This window comes from Psittacula echo (genome assembly GCF_963264785.1).
Source record: "Psittacula echo genome assembly, chromosome: 3".
Classification (NCBI taxonomy): Eukaryota; Metazoa; Chordata; class Aves; order Psittaciformes; family Psittacidae; genus Psittacula; species Psittacula echo.
In genome coordinates this window covers 86,765,869-86,784,952 of record NC_137736.1, presented here as the reverse complement: position 1 = coordinate 86,784,952, position 19,084 = coordinate 86,765,869, and the positions used below count along the sequence as shown (strand labels likewise).

Genomic DNA, 19,084 nt, shown 5'->3' with positions numbered 1-19,084 from the left:
CCTGGAGGACCCCACACAGGAGCAGGGGGATGACCGAAGGAGGCTGTGACCCCTTGGGAAGCTTGCACTAGAGCAGGCTCCTGGCAGGACCCATGGCCCCATAGAGAGAGTGGCCCACACTGGAGCAGGTTTGCTACAGGACTTGTGACCCCATGGGGGACCTAAACTGCAGCAGCCTATTCCTGAAGGACTGCACCCCATGGAAAGGACCCATACTGGAGAAGTTTGTGGAGGATGGTCTCCCATGGGAGAGAACCCGTGTTGGAGCAGGGGAAGAGTTTGAGAAGCCCTTCCCTGAGGAGCAAGGGATGGCACAGACAGCATGTGATGAGCAGACAGCAATCCCCATTCCCCATCCCTCTGTGCTGCGGAGGGGGAGGAGGTAGAGAAGTTGAGCCTGTGAAGAAGGGAGAGGTGGAGGGAAGGTGTTCTTAAATTTGGTCATATTTTCAGAAAATGTGAAAAACATTTTTATGTGCATTTTAAGCAGTGAGGTTAACCAGTTTCTCACATATATTTAGAAACTAACACACTTTTTGGTTGTCCTGGTTGTGGTGGGGATAGAGTTAATATTCTTCATACTACTTAGTACGGGGCTGTTTTGGATTTGTGCTAAAAACACTGCTGATAACACAGGGGTGTTTTACTTACTGCTGAGCAGTGCTTACACTGTCAAGGCCTTTTTTGCTCCTCACCCCACCACACCAGGGAGTAGGCTGGGGGTATGGTGTAAGGAGCAGAAGAAGTTGGGAGGGGACAGCAGAGACAGCTCATCCAAGGGATATCCTATGCCATATGAAATCATGCTCAGTATGTAAAGCTTGGGGAAGAAGAAGGAATGGAAGAACGTTTGGAGTGATGGTGCTTGTTTTCCCAGGTAACTATTAGCATGATGGAACCCTGCTTTCCTGGACATGGCTGAACACCTGCCTGCTAATGGGAAGTGGTGAATGAATCCCTGGCTTTGCTTTGCTTGTGTGCACAGTTTTTTGCTTTATCGATTAAACTGTCTTTATCTCAACCCACGAGTTTTCTCACTGTTACCCTTCCAATTCTCTCTCCTGTCCCACTGGTGAAGGGTAAATAAGTGGCTTTGTGGGGCTGAGCTGCCTACCTGAGTTAAATGACAATAGGTGAATATAATCACAGTAGAATTAGAGGATTTTCATAAAACCAAACATATATCTGTTAAAATGTGTGGGACTTCAATAGAAAGAAGATTTTAATTTCATACTATCTGATCAGATTAGGTCAAGTAATTTTAATTACTTATACCTTGGTATATTCACTATATATTATATTATAATATATTATATTTTATATATATAATATATTATATATATTGTATATTATATATATTATATTTATATTATATATTATTTATATATATTTTTATATATTTATTTTATTTATTTATTTATATATTATTTATATATATAATATATTATATATATTATATATATTATATATATAATATATTATATTCACTAAGTTGGAGATAAAATATCCAATTGTATTTAGATGAACTCATTGGGATTTTCACTAAATATTATTAAGGGTAAAGTAATAGACTTCAATTATAACAGGGAGATGCAGTATTTTAACACTTGCTCATAATACAATTTATATTTAGAGAACAAATTGAAAACCATGATGAAGATCAATAGTTGCCCAGAAAAATCTACAAATAATCCATCACTGCTGTTGAGCAATACTTGAAAAATCCCACTGATTTCTCCTGGAGTCCCCATGCAATTGATGGTGGCAATGAAAATAATACCTTGGAAAGCAGACAAAAAGAAGAGGAAGGAAAAAATTAACACAATATCCAAACAGTGAAGCTAACATATGTTGTCATTTCCAGTAATCCTTATTGATTCTTCTGTATTTTATGTTTTTACAGCTATTTTTTAAGGTTTCAGCTACATATTCTCTGTGTAACACACAATTACTACACACAACTATTAATGCGTGTAACTACTTTAGACGAGCAAGAGGTTAAACATCCATATAGGATATATGGAAAGCCAGTAAAAAAAGGGGAAATAAAAATGAAGAAGAGGGAGAGTGAGACAGGCAGGAAAAAAAATATTTCTGGTAAAGAAGACTTCCAGTCAACATTAGACGATATGGTATTTCTTAGTGCCAAGACAAAAAGCATGATGAACAGCTGTCAAGGGAGAGAAGACAGGGAGAAAGAGCACCAGACAGTGTGATGCTGCAAAGTTCAATTTAATAACAGAACCAAAGCAGCAGATAAGCTGTGTCAGAAAAAAAATTCACACTCCCACACATACAACCCACACACAGTTCTAGTCACTGAAGCTGGCCCTAAATTGTGAGTTGGCACAGTGGAGCCTGGGGAAACGCAACAGTTTCTCCAACTCAATGTTGTATGCCTGCACAACAATATTCTTCTTTCCCTGTCCTTCTGGTATACCAACTTCTTGCTGGGGAGGTATCACACAGGCCATCAACAAAATCACTTTGTGAGTGTATTATATATCTTCCTGGCACTTCCATGTTTTATTCTCTTCTGCTTGCTGGCCCACAGCCTGTACCAAGGCTTATCACACTTTGTTTGCATTGTATTGTTAGCCCTGGCTCATTATATTCAGTCACCCAATGCCTTATTAATGCAAGGTTATGATGCATCCAGAGCAAAAAACTTTCTAGAAGCTTTCAGTACTATAAGAAATGTTCTAAATGTGAATAATGCATTTCATGAACCAGCATTCACCACAATTTTAAGTCTCAGGATGGAGTAACAAGACAATGACACAGAAAGACCCAAGTCTTTTCTATTTATAATAATTGTTAGGGAGGTTTTTAATATAAATGAAGTAAGTAAAAACATATAATTTTCTGTTTCCCTGGCTCCCATTAGGAAGAAATATTTGCAGATGATGTTTTGGTTTTTTTCCAGTATCTCTGTATTATGATTGTCTAACAACTGTTAGTATTGCATTGAAGGGCACCTGTACATTGACAGGGCACCGTAAAGCCTCACTTTCTGATATTGCTTCAGGGAAGAGCAGGGCTAACCTTTATTCCAAAACATTCTCTTTTTTTTCTTTTTTTTTTTTTTTCAATACTGAAGGGATCAAGAGATCTCACTCTTTGAGATTTTGTCTTTATTTTTGCATGAGCACAAATTCTTCCTGACTTAGTCAACAGAGAAATAAGCTGCCTGCCCTGTACTATACTGAGAATATTATAATCAGACAATACTTCCAAGTCTTTGCTATTATCACCAAATATTAAGCATCTGGTATGTCTTAACCCTTAAAAAGAAGGAGCAACATCTCTGAATCAGTAACTCAATATGTCTTCTTGCTTTTGAAAGAAATCAGTCTCCTCTTGACTGCAACTGATAATCCTTAGGTACCACTCGGTGCTTAAGAGAGAATCTCATACATGGTTGTATGTGTCGCATATCAAAGTTTAATGAAAAAAATATTAAAACTAAGTTTTAAGCTCTAAGGATGCATCATTTTAAGAATGTGAGTCACTGATAATTGCAGAAAGAAAAGCAATGACTAGGGGCAAGAATCTTGGTGATGGAGTTTCAACAGAGTAATATATCTACTGGTCATATACTCTTCTGTTTACTTTCTCAATCATAGCCTGAAGCCTAAGATTCACTTTTATATCTTGTCCCATTCCTGTATCTTCCCTTTCTCTGTTTTTCCTTCCAGAGCTCCCCATGCTATTTTCAATTCAATCATTCTGTCCAGTGTTAATTCCTTGTCCCCACCACTGACAGCTATGTATTCCAGTTAGGCTATTTCTTCTCTGTTTTCCAAGAAGCCCACAGAAAGTACTAGTGGGTCTTCTTCCTACCCTAAAGGATCTCTTCTCAATCCTAAAGTGTAGGGAATTGAAGACATAAAATGCACTTACAGGTTATGTCATGTTTTATTGGTACCTCTGAATTGGAACTTCAATACATATACATTTCACAGAATTTAGCCCTCAACTTCTAGTTTTCCACTACACACACAATCTGAGTATTCCTGAGGGCTTTTGTATTTAGCCATCCTTGGATACCCTTTGTGAAATCAAAGAATGTTTATCCCCAGTACTGGGACACATCCTTCAATCTTGCCAAAGACATGTACGAATATCAAGTATTTGGTTTCACACTGGTTTGCAGATTCAAAGGCTTTGAATTTGCAGCCATAAAGTCAGCTGTCTTGATTCTCATCTTCACTGTTTTGCATGAATGCCAAGAGAATCCTATAAAATTCACTGTCTTTGGAGTGCTTTTTTAGTGTGATATTTGCAGTTCTGCATGTGCTGACACAGATTCATGCTAACTGATTTTGGGCATCCACCAATGCTTTTTAGGTTAAGAGTCTGCTTTCCCTGAACTATATCTATGGACAATAATTTATCTATTCCTACAGTTCAGTGAGATGAAGCAGGATTTAGAAATTGATATATTTTTCACTCGAGAGATTGAGATGTAGATCTGCTGACCTGACAGATAAACCATCACCAGAGCCAGCGAAGAAAGAAGAGACACATCAGGGTACCCTCAATATGAAATTGTATTTCTGCTAGCACTCTGATTCATAGTAAGTATTAGTTCAATGGGATACTAACCATACTGCTGAATATTCAGTTTTCTGGAACTAAAATAAACTTCAAAAACAAATTAAAACCATAGGAACTGTTAAGTCCTACAAATAATGTAAAAAAATAGTTCAGATGAGAGTGCTACTTTTCATACCAGCACTCTCTAGAAATAATACAGCATTTTGCCACACTAAACTTTTTTAATATGGCATTTAGGCAATAAAACTTAAGTTCCTGATGATAAAGAAGCCATCAAAATGTGATTAATGCACTATAGACTATTTGCTTAACTATTTTCCTGTAGATTTCACAGCATTTTACTACCAGCAGTTGTCTTTTCTATTCCTATCAATTATCTTGTTGTTCGTATGCTAGTTCTTGAAATGCTCTTACTTTCCTCTTCTCCTACTGTGTCTTGATGGAGTGGTACTGTAATGCGCCATGTCACAGCTGTAATAAGGAGAACATCGTCAAGTGCTGATTATTACTTTCAAACAAGAACCTTAAAAAAACCACAAAGTGTGAAAAGTTATCTAAGAAGTAGATAACTCTTTTCTTCTTGAAGAAGAAAAAGAAAAGAGAAATTGGAAGCAAGAGTCATAATAATAATCATAATAATACCTTGATGTCACAATTAAAAAAAGAATGCTACTGTAATATTTTTGGAAAGTCATACTATCACGAGAAATAAACTAGTCTAAGCTTAGTTTTGTATGTAAAGATCAAAGTTTGTGTTTTGGTTGAAAGTCACAAGTATTTTGAAACGTGTATTTGCACTGTTTCATTCTTTTTCACTTTTCCATGTTGCTAGTGTGGCTTTAAAGTTGTAAAATTGAGAAAATTCTAAATCCCAAAAGATATACTTCCAAGTTAAGCATAAGTAATACAGTGAGCTCCAAAATGTTGTTTTCCATCTCTGCATCTCTAGTTTCATTATTTGTTCCAACTCACCTGGTTTCTTTGGAATGTTTTCATCTTAATTTACTAGTCTAAAGGATGCTAAAAAGAGAAAGGATCTTTAAAAAAAACCCCAAACAGTTGCAATGTCAAAATAACAACTTTAACAGTTGAATTCAACTAGATAAGTGAAGGGATCCAGTATCTTTAATTGTCATTCTGTGTAGACCTAAGAAGCATTTTAAGTAGAGACATAATTAATTTTTTTACTCCCAAGATAGTGTATTGAAAAATTAACTCATCTGAACAGAAAATATATAAACAATTTCAACGTAACAAGCCATACTTTTCCATGTCCATATGTCAAAATGTACAAGATGCATAACATTTTTTTCCAGGACCAACCTGCCATGTGTAAGAAAAAAATTACTGACTTGGAAAGAGTCCCATAGACTCAATGATCAGTGATATTTCAGCAAGGTTTTGACACAGCATCTTCTGACTTCTGTTGTTAGTATTGCAGGAATAAATAGTAAATTCTATATGTGTACAACTATGCAAGTTTTAAGTAGTAAGTATAAGCTCTCACAGTTGCATGATTTTCTATACAATGAGCATTCCAAATTTATTATTAGAATCTACAAGGTAAAAAGCATAAATCAAAGCAATTACAATTTTCTATAGTCTGGTTCCTATACTCTCTCCCTTTGAAAAATGTATTTCATGGATTCATATGTCCATTTTAGTCATAGGTATATAGAGTTAGTTTATGTTCCAATTAAATAACACTGATTTTATTTTTCCCTATCATGTCCCAAGAAAATTTCTTACACAGTTCTTACCACACAAATTCACTTTAAAATGGGTATACTAAGTACACTAAATGTTCTCATTACACTGCAGTATCTGCAATATTTCTTGTTGCATAAACCATAAGTTGTTCAATGTTAAAAACATGTTACTATGGATGGAAATATCCTATTTCAAAAGGTTTTTCTTAAAGTATTTTCTTCAAAACAATTCCCTTTTTTATTCCCCTCCAAGTGTTAAGAACATAATATATTCCAACTTTTTGACAAATAAATGTTCAGCAATTTGAGTAACAATGTCACCTTCCAGTGTGTGACACAGTCTCTTTCCATAGTAGCTATAGTACTGTAATTTATCACATCATCATCTATGAACACTATCCTAAGAAAACAAATGTTTTAGATTTTCCATTAAGTGTAGGATGTCATAAAGTCTGAATACAGCTTGCACAACCTGCACAGGTCTTCTTTCAGGTTTATATTTGCTATTTACGGCGCAAGTAGGGCATTTTGTACAATAAAATATTTGGGAAATGTATGCGTCAGAGCACAAGAAACAGAATATCGCAAAATGCTTGTTTTTACAAATAACAATAGCTTGTTGCTAATAAAAGTCAATTAAATGTTAGCTCTGGTAATCCCATCTGTTTCACATTGTTTAAAAAAATGAAAGAAAATTAAAAAAAAAAATCTGAATTTTTTCTCCAGGTTTTCCCTCAATACATAGCTTATATCTAAAATCATCAAAAATGTGCAGGAGATATATTTGACAACCTCGTAGAATAATTTTGTTTCAAAGTGACCTTTGGAGTACATCTAGTGAAACTCCGTAAGTGCACATTTAATGAGGTTAGGTTATTCAGCAACATTTTCAGTCAAGCCTTGAATACCTTCAAGAACAGATTAAAAAAATGTCCTCTGGTTATTGCTTTTCTAGTATTTGACTATCTCCACGGTTTAAAAATAAAGACATAAATAACTTGATATCTTAATTGGGATTTCCTATGTTCCAATTTGTGTCTGTTGGCTGTCACTCTGCATTTCCAACACCCTGGCACCATCTTCTCCATTTCCTCCCATCAGGTATATGCAGAGAGCAGTAACGTTTCACTTAGCCCTCTCTTACCTGGGTTCAACAGACCCAGTTCTCCCAGATTTTACTCATATGAAGTATCCTGCAGCAACCAAACTGCTTGAGCTCACTTAAGTGTACATATATGTATATATATCTTGCACTTAGGAACACCAAAGTAGATACATCACTTTCATGCTTTCATGGGTGCTAAATAGCTAAACAGGGAAGCATCACCTTCTTCAAGTTGCTCACTGTCACTAATACATCCCAAGATATTGTTGGCCTTCTTGCTGCAAGAGTACTTTGCTGGCTAACGTTCAGCTTGGTATCCTTCATGACCAGGTCCTTTCTTGCAGAGCTGCTTCCTAGACAGTTTCTCTCCAGCCTTTACTGGTACATGGGGTTATTCACTCCCAGACTGCAGGACTTTGTACTTCCCTTTGCTGAACTTTGTGATGTTCTTGTCAGCCCATTGCCTCAGCCTGCCCTCTAAATATAAGCCTTGTCCTGAAACATATTGATATCTCCCCCTGCTAGTTTGGTGACATCTGAAAATTTTCTGAGGGAGAACTCCATCCTATCATCTAGATCATGAATAACATTGTTAAACAGTACTGGACTCAGAAGTGATCCATGAGGGACATCTCTATTTACTGATCACCAGTTGCTTTTTTTACTACAGATCAAAATTCCCTGAGCCTGTCTGTCCACCCATCGCATTGTCTATTTATCCACGTGTCACCAATGTGGTGAGTATTGTTACAATATCTCAATATGCTTCAGGATGAGCTGGATGAATTGAATAGGAAAGGTTTTACATATTCACTAGTCCCCCAATCCACTCCACCAAGTCTTAAATGGAAAAGATTGTGGCTTAGATAATAAACATAACCAATAACATGATCACTGAAGCTCTTCAACATAAAAGATCACTAAAAATTTTGCATAAGGCACACACTTCACATAAATGAAATGGTTGCTTCATCTGCAGTCTAATCAGAATTCTCAGTAAGTTAAAAGGTCTATATAGCGTAAGCAAATGTCACTGAGATTACTTATGTGCTTATAATTAGGTTTGAATAATATTTTGCTGTGCTGGGACTAATGACCCTTGCAGTATGAAGCAAAGAACTGCATCTATGAGAGACTAAACACCTTCTACCACTCTATTCAAAGGCACTTGGAAACATGCTGCATCTTCCAGGCTTGGAACTGTAACATATGTTAGGGTTCTTTATATTGCTAAAATTCTGGGTTACAAGCACATCAATCACTTTATTCATACACATTCTTCCATTTTGGAAATTTTACTTATGGCCATCCTCCTACTCACAGCATCAAGGTAATTTGAAGATATTTTCCAAGTTTATGTTTAGCTATTCATCTTGGTGAAACAAAAATATGGAACAAGCTCTAATATCTCAATAGTGAAACAATAGTTTCTAGATTCAAAATGATCACCGAAGTGCAATTTCTTGAAAGCTAAAGCACTGAAGGATTAAATATTTTTCAGACATTTCAATTTTCAATTTGAAACAATTGGGCTTCCATCAAATTGCATGACACTGAGATGAAGAAACTGACAGCATAACTTCGAATGCCACACTAAATTTCTAAGCATTATCTATATGATATAACACAAGCAGAACCATGTTCTTCACTGGGAAAGAGAAAGCAAACTACGGTTGTGTTCAAAACTTTACCAAATACAAAAAAAATTTAAAAGAATTTCCCATGGTCTAAAACCAAACTGCAATTATCTTTCTAAGGAAAAATATTACATACTTTTTCTCTCTTGATATTTACTAATGTAGAAAAGTAGCTATTATGAGAAGGGCTAAAGGTACATCAAGGCCACAGAGTTCATTAAACTATCATGGTCTATTATGAAAAACCTTCTCTGGTTATTATAAACATAGAATGATTCAAAAATAAGGTATATTATAAAAAAGTCATATATTGCAAAATGAGTTGCATTCCAACAAAGTTGCCACCACAGTTCTGAATTAGACTTTACTCTGTTTCATAAAGAGACGGATAAGACCAAGCACTGTCACTCTAATTTCTGAGAAGTATGACAAGCTGATGAATTGCTGACTTTAAAAGTTAGCTTCCCTACATATGACACCCTTGGCAATTAGAAGAATAAAGAACTGTCATTAAAAATGCTTGTTAGAAAAATGCATTTGCTTTAGCTTATTGGTACGTACCATTTTTTTGCTTTTATTTTTTTAAAATATATCACATATGCACTTTAGTGTACTATCATATAACTGACAATAAATTAAGAATTTAAAGTTATTGCACATATATCTTATCAGATTGAAAATTTTTAGAAATTGACAGACTAGTAAAACCCCAGATTGCAATTAAGAAGTACAGCAGTCTTAACTCAAGAGAGATATAAATATTTGCACAGCCATTTAAATTAGCAGATTCATTAAAAAACAAACAAACAAAAAAAACCCCCAAAACCACACACACATCCCTAAACAACCAAAAAAATGACAAAAATCACACTATAAAACACTGGCAGGAAAATTTCATACCTCAGAGATAACACACACTGAATCTGATGTGCCTAAAAAAAGGAAACCAATGAAACTTAATTTTTGCTCTTATTTTTAACTTTCTGATTCTAATGCTGTAAAATGTTACTATCCAGGCCAGGTTCCATTTATAAAAAATACAGGGAATGCAAACATAGAAATCTCTAGTATTCATTGTTCACTAACTTTTACGAAGTCTACTTTCCTCTCTTGCTGCACCAACCCCATAACTCGCTATTTGGCAAACGTGTTTCCAAAAGATTTTTCAAATGTTTTTTGGCTTTCCTTCACTGCTTTTCTTATCTTCCTCACTGCCTCCCCTTCTCCATGTACACATTTTATTTTCCTTATTTAAAATTTGCATTTCAAAAGAGCAATTTCGTATTTGACACTGAAGACAAAATATCTCTGTAAATACCAAAGATATTATACCTCTGCTCATGGAAAGGAATATATAGTTAATGAAGTTCAACAGTTAGTTCAACAGTTAATACAGTTAATGAATTTCACAGTTTATGAATTTCAACAGTTAATACAGTTAATGAATTTCACTTCCATTAGGAACTTTTTCCACGCTCAGCAATGATTCTGCATTTTGAAATAAGTTTGTCACATTTGAGTTAAATCTGTTCATACCTGTGTCAACTAGGCAAATGAAAATTTGTATTCATGGCTTCCACAGATTTCATGGTTGTGGGAACTTGAAGTTATTTAATGTGACAGAAAATGCATTGGAAATGAACTATCTCCCGAAGTCAACAGGATTCTTGAACTAAGTGGTTTGCCCTTTAGCAGTTACTTCTTCTTCAATATAACCAAATTGCCAAGCTCAAATGTGTTCCCCTCATAACAGGTTATGTGAAATCACAAAGCAAACTGATTCTGTATATGTATTTTTATGTATAATATTTATTCATTTTTAATGAACTTTACAACTTGTAAAATATCAAGTCTGACACTAGGCAAGGAAAATGCTTTTGGAAATTAAGATTAAAACATTCATGGAGATCCAATGAAGCAAACCATTTTCATAAAAATATATTGACTGACATTAAAATGCTGTTTTGAAGACATAAAAATAATTGGTGGAGAGAAGCTGTAAGACATTTCCTAGGTACAATCAGAGACTTATCCTATGGTTGCAGTACCTCAACTGAAAATTAGCCTTGCTTTTTAGGAATCAATTAATATTTAATTTCACCTATGTAATTAACTAAGAAGCAAAATTATTCCAAGATGACACTGAACTTGAGTCACATCTCAGAATTATTGTACATTCTGTAGCATTTAACATATCTATAAATTTATTTTTGCAAAATTATTTGAAAAACTATGGCTTGCTCTCCGTTCCCACCAATGCAGAATTACTGTTTCTTTGAGATGTTTTATATAGAAAAAAAATTATGGTACAGCACTATTATTTCTGGTCAGGCCTCGCTGTATTTCTCTATAGCATTATGGTTAGAATAATAATAATAACAGCAATAATAAAAAATATAAGATATTATCATAATCATTATTATTATTGTTTTGACAATACTTGCCTACAGTATTTAAGAGACATAAAATGGGGCCAAAAAGTATTTCTTGTGCTTAATGCACAGTAGATATTTTTGAAGATGCAAAGAACAAGATGAAAAGTATATAATTTCAGTCACTACCCTCAGTTTTTCTTTTCTATGGGGACGTGTATCTATTCCATTTAGTTTGCTTCTTTATATTCTATTAAAAAAATGTATTATGATGATTAGCATCCTAGAACTCACTATTCAGATAGTCAGCTATAATTCCGTATTACCTGAACTATATTAAAATACTCTTCTAATGTAGTACTAAATATCCAAAAAGAAATGTTTCTCAACATTTGAAAAAGTGTAGAAAGAAATCATAATACTGTTTTACTCTTCAAAAGCCATTAGAGCTCTCTCAAAACTTCCCTCCACTCCCAAGTTTTCTCCCAATAAATGCCACATAATATGCCAGACTTAAGGGAGCAACATAATTACCTTAGCACAACAAACAACCTTTTGCAATGACACCTTGGAAGAGGATTCACAAAGCCAAAATTCGAGATACGTAAATTGCAACTCTTAAAGAAAGCACCCTGAAAAGCTTTAAAGCAGGGGCCTTGAAGTGCTCTTGAAAGCATGACAACTTTTAAAAAAAAAAAGATTTCTCCATTCTGCTTTTTAAACAGGACTTACCCTCAAAGTCTTTGCATAAGACAGGAGAACTTTGTTAACAAATTCCCCCTTACCCTGCTTTACATTTGCTGTTGTCATAGTGCATACTATTTTCCAGAAGGAAAAAAATGCTTTCTGTCATCCCAGAGACTATGCATCTGCTCTTTGCTCTGCTCAATACCTGCCTACCCTTTCTTCAAATTACAAGGTCTCTGCCTGTGAGTCTTCTATCACATTCTTCAGAATATCTTCCTTGCACTGCAGAAGTTTTTATTGATTATGCATGCACGTAGAAGAAATAATCACTTTTCTCTTATGTAGATTCCTTTTGGTTCAGAGCGTTGCAGTCAAGAAAGGCAATAAGGTGCCCCTCCCCCACTCACAACTGGTCATCCACACCCTTTAACACAAGCAGTAGACCAAATAGATGTGAAGTGCTTCACACCTAAATGCAATAACACAATGCCTATGCCTAAATATCACTCACTACAAGGCTTAATTTTTGGGATTATGTTAAGGCGGGGTTGGAAGTTTAACCATGTACAAAAAGAATACTGTAATGGCATAACTGAATAGATGTGATTATCTTTATTACTAGCAATGAGAAAGCATGGATATTGTGCCTGCTTGCAAATGTAACTGCAGTTACACTGGCGCTTATTAATTACAACTCTTCATAATTTCACTGACGTTAAAAGGAATCCCCACTACTATGGTTTAAAAAGGACCACTTTCGAAATAAAGTTCCATACAATATAGAATGATTTCAAGCCAAAAACTAACAATGTATTTTTACTTACAGAAGACACAGCGGATTCACAAGATCACTGCCTTACCATGGTGTAATTGTGAGCCACCTTCATAAGTTCTGTACATCCTTGTGCATCAGCAAATGCTCGTATTCCCAAACAGTTGGATGGGTGCAAAAGCTTCATTAGAAAATGGCAGCAAACCTCTACTACTTGTGGGAGCTGGAGTAGGCAGGCAGCTGCTAGAAGATTTTCAATGGTGTCTTCTTTCAATTCCAGGCAGCCTGAAAAAAAAAGGATGCAAACTTATTTACTTGGTATTTACAAAACATGCAATATGAAAAGATCTTTTATAAATAATCTGAGCTTTATTTACAAAACTCTACAGAAAAAGTGAAAAGAAGGAGGATTAGTCTCTCTGACTGGACACTTCAGGAACCTGAACATTACAGTATTAGAAACATTTCCTTTTAAACTACTATTAATTCAACTGTATAAGGATACAAAAAGAGACTGTAAAGTGTGGAAAGGAAAAGAAGACTTAGGAATACTGTATTTTTTAACTCAGACTAACATCCAAGTAAGTATCTCAGTATCAACCAGGCTGTGATTTCTTCTCCACACACACACTGAAACTGGTGATAAAACTGGCATTCTCTTTGGTGGTAGACAGCAAAATCAACAACCATCTCTTCGCAAAGAACTAAATAACTGCCTATCTTAGTATGAGTAAAACCATAAAAATATCTTCAAAATAGGTTAAAAATCTTCAAATTTTGTATTGATTATTTGTAACTTTGGGATTAATTTTATCTGAGTAACATATGGTAGGCCTTTCATAGTATATAGCTCTTCTAAAAGACTATATTAGATAAAAGAACATATATGGATGCATAATGTCTATCTTGCTTTAATATTCATATTTAACTTAATTTTACAATTTCACAAGACATTCTTTTTATCTTGCAGACTGATAGACATTTAAATGAATAAAAGGTAAAATAGATCAAATTAAAAAATATTTTGTTTAGTGAGAAATAAGTGTCATTTTGCCATCATGCTCCCCTCTCAACAATTATTTTTAAATGTGGGGTTTTAGAATCATAGAATAGTCACTACTGCTACCACCAATAATAATAATGATAAGAGAAATAACAAGGGAAGAGAACACGATACCACCTGCCGGAAATGAGCCTGGCAGAGCAGAGCATGTGCCCTTCCGGGTAACTCCCAGTTACATCCTGGGCATGACGTGCTGTGGTATGGAATACCTCTTTGGCTAGTTTGGGTCAGGTGTCCTGTCCCTGCTTCCTCCCAGCTTCCCCTCCTCCCTGGCAGAGCATGAGACTCACAAAGTCCTTGGTCAGGCTAAACATTCTGACCAGCAACATCGGTTTTATCAATATTATCCCCAGGCCAACAGTCAAAACCACAGCTCTGCACCAGCTACTAAGAAGGAGAAAAAGTGACTGCTGCTGCTGAACCCAGGACAAACCAACACCCCCAAATCCTTCTCCGCAGGGCTGCTCTGAATTTGCCCAACCTGTAGCTGTGCCTGGGATTGCTTCGACCCAGGTGTAGAACCTTGTACTTGGCATGGTTAAACTTCATAAGGTTGGCATCAGCCCACCTCAGAAGCATGTCAAAGTCCCTCTGGATGGCATTCCTTCCCTCCAGCTTCTCAGCCAAACCACACATTACATTAGTATCACACATTACATTAGTATCTTTTATAACTTTCTTACATTAATAATTTAAGAAACTAAATTAGACATCACAAAGACATCTTGGAGAACTGGAAAAAAATAAGAAATTAAAATGTGGAAACATAATGCAAATTGTAAGAAACTAACATGATTTTATTTTGCTGTGCTTGGAAAGAAATAATTTCAGTCTACAGAAGGATTAAGTACATATTGATCTTTCTGTTCAAAGTAATATAGTTCAACAGTTAGATAAAGTCACTCTTTTCCCCACTCACCCGTTTTTTTTTTTTTTATTTATTGTCACAGAAAGAGAAATCTACAAATCTTAATAGTTCTACTACATGGCACTGAGGAGTTCTGAAATCCTCAGCATTACAATAGAATGTCATTGAAAAGAAAAGCTGCTTAATACTGCAATACCAGCCCAAAATACAATAACCATAACACTGAAGATCTGACCTTTTCTCCTTCTTTCACTGTATCTGGGGCTTTTAGTAGAAGGTGGAAGCTGGGAAGTTATACTTTACTGGATTTAGTTATGCAACATCCATTTGCAAAGGTGAGAGCATCAGATCAAGTACACAGTATAATTTCAGTGGCTTCCCTCTGCTTATTTTTATGTTTCTATTAATGTCACATGTGTTTCTTTTCACATTATCTGACTTTTTCTCTTCATTTCTGTCCATCACGTGTTTATGTAATATGGTCAGAGGGCACACTCAGCAGTTGATTCTTGGCTGATCCATATATTTATGAATGATGTTCCCACATGTGCTACATGCTTGCAGGTAACAACTTCTCATTATCGAGAATACAGATCCACTGTGTCATGTGGAAGCTACCAAAAGATGTTTTCAGGTTAAAACTGACCATCCCAGTACTAGAAGGAAGAAAACTGAAAAATCTGCAGAACAGCTATGAAAAGTAGATGGACTGAGAAATGTGCTGATAAAAACAAAATTTGAAAAATGAAGTTTAAAATCTCCTTTTCTTATATGTTTATATTTTTATTATTCTTGCATTCTTATTTTTCAACAAGCTGAAAGAAGCCTCTGGACCTACAACCTGATCCAGATAACATTTGCATAATGACATAAACACTGCAAGAATCACCACCCTTTATGAGGAAAGGTGACAGTGTCACAGTGTGGCTTTTTATCGCTAAATGTAGCCTTTCAGGAAAACCCAAAGGAAACAGTTGAAGCCACATCAATCTATTTATTTTCAAATTGAAGATATTTTCTGTTAACTTTAAGGAAAACTACTACTAGAAGGGTACAAGTTGGGAACTAGTAGGATTAAAATAACTTTAAATCAATAAAAATTATTATCTGTTTTATAAATTATGTATTTCTTTACGTAACCAACATGACCATTTTGAAGGAGATCCTTCATATTTTTATGGAAGAGTGTGAACAAGTTTGCATCTTACATATTAATTGAGTAAACATACAATGGTGTCTGGGATATTTGGGCTATAAATACATTGTAACTTGACTTATTTTTAACTAAATTCAGAAGCACTAATTTACTACTTATTATATCTAGCATAAGAGCTAGAAAATTACACTTAGCTTGAGTTAAAGTGTACTGTGCTTCTTTCTTTCAGTACTGTCTTATCCTGCTTTTTTTGTTGTGTTGTTTAATGTTTTTCTTTGGTTGGTTAGTTGGTTGTTTTTTTCCTTCTTTTGTCTGCATAAACATAAGAAGATATCACTTTCAAAGATCCTGTTTTTACAAAGTATTAGCTTCAATCATAGGTAAGTATCTAATCCATCCAAATGGCTTGCAGGTCTTACTTATCTCCATTTTTAAACATCAAGACACCTTTGTAAATTTCTTCACAAGGTCTGTATTTGCTTTTTCAATAGAGTGCTATGACATTTTAACGTAAATTCCTCTGGGATATCCAGTGTTTATCAGGGTCAAAGTTTAAAAAAAAGTAAAAATACGTTAACAGGCTCAGTATTTACAGTGTCAACTCATCAGACAGTTTCATATTGACAATTAGAATGTCCAGGCACCCACTTAAAAATGTTTAATAGCATATCCAAGGAGACACTGATACTACTGCTTCTTCAATTCACCTCCTCCTCACATTTTTATGCAATAAGGATCTTACACAAGTACTTCAGTCTTAGCAAAACAAATTAACTAAAGCTTAAAATCTCATTTTGTATTACATTAACTGGGATGAAAAAAAAAAAAACCAAACCCACAATGAAAAGAACTTTAATGGATTCTAATTATTATTCTAAATTATAGTTCTACTTGTGATAAATTTTATGTGCATTGCTGTCGTGGTTTAAGCCCAGGCTGTAAATCAGAACCACGAAGTCCACTTCCCCCCCCCACCTTTCTTCCCTCCGCTCCTGGAGGAACGGGGAGGAGAATCAAAAGAATGCAGCTCCCACAGGTTGAGATAAGAACAGTTTAATAACTAAGGTATAACACAAATCACTACTGCTACCACCAATAGTAATAATGATAAAGGAAATAACAAGGAAGAGAATACAACCGCTCACCAACCGGTACCTCACCCCCACCCTGCCATGATCCAGCCCTTCCGGGGACTCTCCATTCTACATCCTGGGCATGACGTGCTATGGTATGGAATACCTCTTTGGCTAGTTTGGGTCAGGTGTCCTGTCCCTGCTTCCTCCTGGCTTCTCCTCCTCCCTGGCAGAGCATCAGACTCACAAAGTCCTTGGTCAGGGTAAACATTCTGACCCACAACTGAAAACATCGGCTTTATCAGTATTATTCCCAGGTCGAAAGTCAAAACACAGCACTGCACCAGTAGAAAAAATGACTGCTACTGCTAAACCAGGACAATTGCTTATGCAGAAACTAAAATTCCTGTCTTTAGGATACATCCTTATAAAGAATATATAAATTTTATTACCGCATTACAAAATCTGAAACAGGTATATTGTATAAAAATTCTCTGATATCTTTACTTTTCTGCTAAGTCTTTTTTCCAAGTCAAGGGACAATTTGGGGATTCTTTTTATTTATTTATTTTTAAACTTATCTTTTGATTTTATTCTTTCTTATACTCCTTAGGCTACACTCTTACAACTAATTTTGTCTATGGAGAGTCACTGCATCTTTGACCACCTTTGCATAATGTTATTAAGTTCAGTGTGCATCACAGTAATCAGCTTTCCACAGCTATTGACTAATAGGTATCATTACAAATATGGTGGGACCACTCACTTGCTCTGTGCATAAGCAACAATTTTTAACCCAGATCCATAAGATATGATAATATCATTTTACCTTACGTGAACAGTAATCTTTTTTTCTGCCTTGTAAATACACATTTACCAATTTATAGCAGGATTCTTTAACATTCTTAAGACAGTTGTGAATAAGGGTGCATCAGTGACATCATGGGAATTGTCAAGGAATTAGAAACAAAAATCAGAATTCATTTTGATCAGATATTTATGTTTTTAATCTTTCTATTTCATGTGTCTCAATCATGACACATGACACATGATCTTGTGTTGCAGTTCTGAGGAGTTTCTGAATGGAGTTATTTCCATAGGCTAACTGGTTGTAGGAACACAGCTTCTCTATTAGTTCTTTTTTTTTTTTTTTTTTAAATAAAAGCAGTAAGTAGTATCAAGATAATATTTATTCAAATTTTGCACAGTGAATTAATTGCTTGCAATTAAGTTTACAAGAATAAACTGCATCAAATTCCAGTGAAAACTAGAAAAAGCTTATAAAAAAGTTGCTATGCTTCATATTGCTATAATAGACCTTTTTCACATTGCTTATTAGTATCTTGCCAAATCTGAGCTAACGATCTGAGATTTACAGTTAATGGAGAACAATATGAGGTATTAGAGCAGTTAATATCTGCCTTGTATCTATTTTAGAATGAGATTACTCACTCCCTAAGAGCGGCTATTTCTTGCGTTTAAATATAAAAGTAGCACCTTCATTTGACCGACTGAGACACTCTCAATATTTATATTTGCTGATAAGAATTCCGTCCATCTGCTCCCAAACATGCAGAACTGGAATCATCGGAATCATCAGGTATCAGGTAATGAAATCACTGGAAATGCTTCACATCCTTAAAATACTCTTTGGGTCCAATTCTGATGATAATTCTCTCTGATACTGTCAACTCCAGGTAATGCCAGGATATTCAGATAAACAAAAAAATGCTACCTCTTAAAAGGAGTAGTCTCTTACACAAACAGATAATGCAATTTAAATTCAGGGAGAAACTTAGGATCAGCCCATTCCCTATCACCAGACTACTCATCTTACATACTAGCAGCCAAAACCTAAACCAAACACAAACTAACCCCAAAAGTATGTATGACCGAGAGACATGTTTACTTGAGGATATTGATGAATCACTTGATTTTTTGGCAGCCATTTTGGTATCAGCCACCAAAATAAAAGAAAGTTAAACCATATGACTTAACTAGGAAAACTATCTTTTTCCCAGTGGAATCTTTTTTCCCCAACTTCAATCCCCCTCAACTCTAAACCAAGTCATCTGATCAGAA

General features: G+C 35.2%; 1 protein-coding gene across 2 annotated transcripts in view; it reads right to left on the bottom strand.

Moving 5' to 3' along the window:
* Window positions 1-19,084, bottom strand: part of KLHL1 (kelch like family member 1) — a gene marked incomplete at both ends in the record, with an annotated part of 228,888 nt that overhangs the window by 122,410 nt on the left and 87,394 nt on the right. For both annotated transcript variants that reach the window (XM_080614309.1, XM_080614310.1), the window contains one exon: window positions 12,931-13,127. In XM_080614309.1, the coding sequence (XP_080470435.1) occupies window positions 12,931-13,127 (197 nt within the window). The remainder of the gene's footprint in view (window positions 1-12,930; window positions 13,128-19,084) is intronic.